Source organism: Papaver somniferum, chromosome 3 (genome assembly GCF_003573695.1).
Source record: "Papaver somniferum cultivar HN1 chromosome 3, ASM357369v1, whole genome shotgun sequence".
Classification (NCBI taxonomy): Eukaryota; Viridiplantae; Streptophyta; class Magnoliopsida; order Ranunculales; family Papaveraceae; genus Papaver; species Papaver somniferum.
The window spans coordinates 224846918-224852096 of NC_039360.1; the positions used below are offsets into that span (position 1 = coordinate 224846918).

The following is a 5179-nucleotide window of genomic DNA, read 5'->3' on the forward strand; positions in this document are numbered from 1 at the left end:
TCTTGACAGAAACCTTAGATGAGGACGTGCTCCTTCTTTTCATTTTTCTGAATCACTGCAGTTGTCTCATACTGGTGTCAGCTCTATTTGGTCTTATGGACCCACAATTGTTTCTACTATTGATATATGACTTTGGAAGGTGACAATCTTTTTGAGGTATTTGATGTCAAGCTAAAGACTTTAAATTTAGCATTTCCTGGGAGGTACTCATGCTTACGGTAATATCCTTCCTTATTTCTTTTTCCATCCATCAAGTGGTAACCGTTTCTTATTGTTCATGCTTTTAATTTCATCTTTAGAACATGGAGGACAATGTTAGATTTAAGTTTGGGGGTGGGGAAGAAACTTTTTGTTAGCTCTTAGCTGCAACAAATAAACTCCAGATCCTAGAAATTTATGCTTATTAAGGTTGGCACTAACCAATCTAAGTGGATGGGAACATCTTGGTTGTAGGAGTTGAGGAACCAATCTGATTAGATGGAAACATCTAAAGAGTCTATTCATAAAATCACAGAGCTCAGATGTTGCATTCTTAAAATGAAGTCCATTCTGTATACCAGTTCATTTACCAAAATGAACTCTATTGGTTATAGGAAAACTTGTGTTCATTCCTGAAAATGAAGTTCATTTCAGTAAATGAACTGATACATATCCCTGATAATGAAAAATACATATTCCATAGAGTTGATTTGGTAGGAAAAATACCATAACCTGCTACAAAATATCAGTACATACATATCCAAAAAGAAATAATATCTAAAAAAAACATTTCTAAGAAAAAAAAGGGAGTTCATTACAGAAAATGAAGTTCATTCCAGAAAATGAAGTGCATATCAAAAAGATAAAAAAAAAAAAAACTACAACCGGTGCATAATCAAACAGGTAAGAGAAGTTCATAAAATAACATACACTAGAAAAAAAGGTTCATGCATACTACTCCAACATTAATACACGACAGGTAGCTTTGTTGTGGTTCCCAATCTTCTTGAAATTTGAGCACTTCATAGGCCTCCTCTCCTTCTCATAAGCACCACGAATGCGCTTCTTTGGTGGTCTTCCTGGAGGTGTCCTTGGAATACCAGGTAGGACTCTCTCTTCAGGTTCATACGCTTCTGGCCTGTCGTAATTGGGAATGGGTCGAATTGCAGGAGCATACGTATGGAGAAAATGATTCGAACCAAAGTAAGGCTGAACAAACCTCAACATCTCAATACCACTCATATTAATAACAACAGTGGAGTGATCACAGGGGAAACCAAACACTTTCCATCTCTGGAAAGTGCACGTCATATGCATCAGATCAACAACATGAGAGCTAGGAGAGTGAACCTCATATATACCATTACCTGACTCTGTAACACTCCATGGACGCCTTATATCAACATGTGACTTGAGTATAGCTTTATAGATGAGAGTCAAACTATCACTATAATTTCTACCGAGCTCACGCCTTTCTGCACTCATCCTCATAATCTTTATCCTAATCTCATCAACAAGAGTAGCTGGAGGTAGATCCCTTTCAGGAAGAATCCAGTTATTGAAAGACTCTTGAATAGTTGACGAGTGTGTCCCATACCTACATCCTACGAAGAAAGCATTTGCCCAATGCTTGGGATCGATATTTCTGATGTACTCGACAACCCAACCACATCCTATGATACATATATCATTTAAAGCAGACTCATATTTAGCAACACTATAGCAGTATGCAGCTTTATGGAACAAATCTTGAACTTGTTTATACTTATCATGTGATTTCTTGATGGGGAGCTTATTCTTCAAATGATGGAAACAGTAACTATGATAAGAGTTGGGAAAATACTTTGGAATACTTTGCTTCAGCCCTTCATGACGTCTAGTGATAAAGGTGATATGACGAGATTCGACACAATGATGCAAGTTCTCCATAAACCACTCCCACCCTTAAATGTCTTCTCCAGGAACTAAAGCATACGCAAAAGGAAAAAATCCTACAGAATGAAAAGAACACAAAAAAGAACTAAAAGTGTCAGTTCATTAAAAAATATCTATAACAAAAATGAAAGTTTCATTCTTAAAATGAAGTCCATTCTGTAGCATGAACTGTATAATCAAAAAACCTATAAATTTTTTACACTTCATTCCAAAAATGAAGTTCATTCTGTAACATGAACTGTAGAATAATCAATATCTATAACTTTTCGACACTTCATTCCAACAATGAAGTCCATTCTATAACATGAACTAAGACCTTCTTCTTCAAAAAATAACAAAGTAAAACATAAACAAAAGCAGCAGGAGTTCATTTCCCGCTTATGAACAGCTAAAAAACTTAACAGAGAAGCTTCATTCATTCACATTGCTATTAAAAATAAAAAAAAATAAAGGTTTCATTCTATATAATGAATTCCATTCTGTAGCATGAACTGTATAATCAAAAAATTTATAACTTTTCTACACTTAATTCCAAAAATGAAGTCCATTCTATAACATGAACTGTAGAATCAAAGAAACAGGAGTTCATTCCCACTTATGAACAGCTAAAACCTTAACAAAAAATAAGAGTGCATTCTTAAAATGAAGACCTTCTTAATAAAATAGCAAAAGTAAAACTGATAGAAATTACTTTCTTCTTGAACATAAAATGAGTTCATCCTAAAAAATGAAAATCCTTAACAGAGAAACTTCATTCATTCACACTGCTCTTTAAAATCAAACAACAAACTAATATGAGTTATTCAGAAAAGAAAGAAAATTTACCTTGGTTTCCATTCACACCAGTGGCAGCTATCAATTTTCCCTTGAATCTCCCATTGAGAAATGTTGCATCACAGTAAAGCATAGGGCGAATGAACCGGTATCCTTCCATACAGGCAGCAAAACATATGAAACGCCTCTGAAAACGTTTAGTCTCTTTATCATACTCAAACTTAATATAACTGCCAGGATTGGTAGCCTTTATTGCTTCAACATACCAAATAAAATCTGTATAACTTTTTACATCATCGCCATATATCTCTGCTTTAGATGCTTCCTTCCTTTTATAAGCATGATGGTATTTTATGTTAATACCATAACAACTCTTTACCTGAGCAACCATATCATTAGGCTTTATCGACAGATTTGACTGTATTTGATCCTTGAATAGATCCTTAATCAATTCCTTCTTCACAGGTGGGTCCTTCATCTTATAAAAACCACCACATTTATTCTCCCCATTGAATTCCTTGATAGCAAAGACACTTTTAGCAGTATCGATTGGAATACAGTGCAGATACCAAGGACATTCCGCATTCCTACCACACTTGTCTGTGAACCCGAGTCTGTCATTCTTAACCTTTGCAACTTTATAACCAGACTTTCTGCAGTATTTACTGACAACTAAGCGAACCTCATCAACACCACCATGAAAAACTTGACCAACACCTTTAAAAATATCCTCTCAACCTTCGGATAAAAGAGGTTTCAATTGGTCATGACCTTCCGTCAGGTATTTAATCTTTGAAGTCTCAGTGAACCCACTGCATGATTCATCGTCACTGAGCGACTGCGTGGAAATACCAGACGAAGAGCTAGAAGAAACACCATGACAAGCCTCCTCAACAAACAGATCAAAACTTGACAATTCCCTTGAACAAGTAACAACAATTAGACCTTGAAGAGAATAATCACAATTAATGAGAGCTTTATCCCAGCGACTAATTAATCTTATGCTCCGAGGAGTCAAGTTTCTCCAATAATCACAAACAGATATTTTAAAGTCACGAATCATAGTATCTAAAGAAACTTTCGACGGAATACCATCCCCTTTGTAGTACACAACAACATAACAACTGGACAGGGCCATACTAAACCTGAAAAATGAACACACACACACACACACAAAATAGTTCATTATTGGAATGAAGCTGAAACAAAATAGCTTCATTCAATAACATTCTAAAAAAATAAAGAGTTCATTCCACGAATGAAGCCTTAAAAAAATGATCTCATTCATTAACATCCTAACAGATAAACAGAGCAGCAACAATACTTCTTCCATGACAAAAAAGAAAAGTTCATTCTCGGAATGAAGCCTTAATAGAATGACTTCATTCGTTAACATCCTAACAGATAAACAAAAGCACCAACAGTACTTCTTCCATGACAAAAGAAGAGTTCGTTCTCGAAATGAAGCCTTAACAAAATAAAGATTCTTAACAGAACAACACTAATATATTCTTCTTTAAACAAAATAAAGAGTTCATTCCAAGAAATGAAGCCTTAAAAGAATAAATATTCTTAACAGAACATCACTAATAGATTCTTCCTTAAACAAAATAAGAGTTCATTCCAAGAAATGAAGCCTTAACAGAATGACTTCATTTCGTTAACATCCTAAAAAAGATAAAAAACAAAGCACCAACAGTAATTATTACATGGTAAAAGAAGAGTTCATTCTTGGAATGAAGCCGTAACGCTATTAATAGCTTCTTCCTTAACAAAATAAAGAGTTCATTCTAACAAATGAAGCCTTAACAAAACGACTTCATTCATTCTAATCAAAGAAAAACTTAACTGATCTATAATTCAAGGAAAGGATTAGCGTGAGGACTCACCAGCAACAAGAAGAATTCAAAATCAAACGCCAAAAAAACACCGATCTACGAATCTGTAATTCCAAAAAATCAACTCCAACCGAATCAATCTTCACTTCAAAAAAGTCTCGAATCAAATTTTCAGAAAAGCCTCGAATCAAATCTTCTGTAATCAAAATCTTGAATCAAATTCACTCCAAATCAAAACACCGTAATCAAATTCACTCTGTAATCAAATCAATCTTCATAACCAAGTCAATCTGCTGTAAATCGAATCGATCTTGGTATCAAAAAAGAAATCCAGGAAGATTTCGTAAACCCTAGAAAAAAAATCTGCAGGAAAAGAAGAAAAACGAGATCAGAGTAGGAGAGAGAAAATTTTCTTGAACCTGAAATTTATTGTTGTTGTTTCTTGTTTATTTATGTCAGTAAAATAACCAAACAATAAAATTTAGGACCAAAAGATAATTTTTGCACGTGCAGGGGTATTTTGGTAACAGAAAAAGAATATTCCGTGTGGGTGGACAAAACCCTAAGACCAAACTATAGTTTATATTGTCAAAATGGACCAAATAAACAATTGACTATGTCAATTGAACTAGACTCTCTCTAATATATTATTT

General features: G+C 34.3%; 1 protein-coding gene across 1 annotated transcript; it reads right to left on the minus strand.

The window, feature by feature from the left end:
• Positions 1 to 933: 933 nt before the first annotated feature.
• On the minus strand, positions 934 to 1908 carry LOC113360729. The gene has a single exon (XM_026604200.1). The coding sequence runs from the start codon at positions 1906 to 1908 to the stop codon at positions 934 to 936; it is 975 nt and encodes a 324-aa protein (XP_026459985.1).
• Positions 1909 to 5179: the final 3271 nt, after the last annotated feature.

Bases quoted from the DNA above. Each gene is read 5' to 3' on its own strand.
- LOC113360729 (XM_026604200.1), bottom strand. From the start codon at position 1,908: ATGGAGAACTTGCATCATTGTGTCGAATCTCGTCATATCACCTTTATC.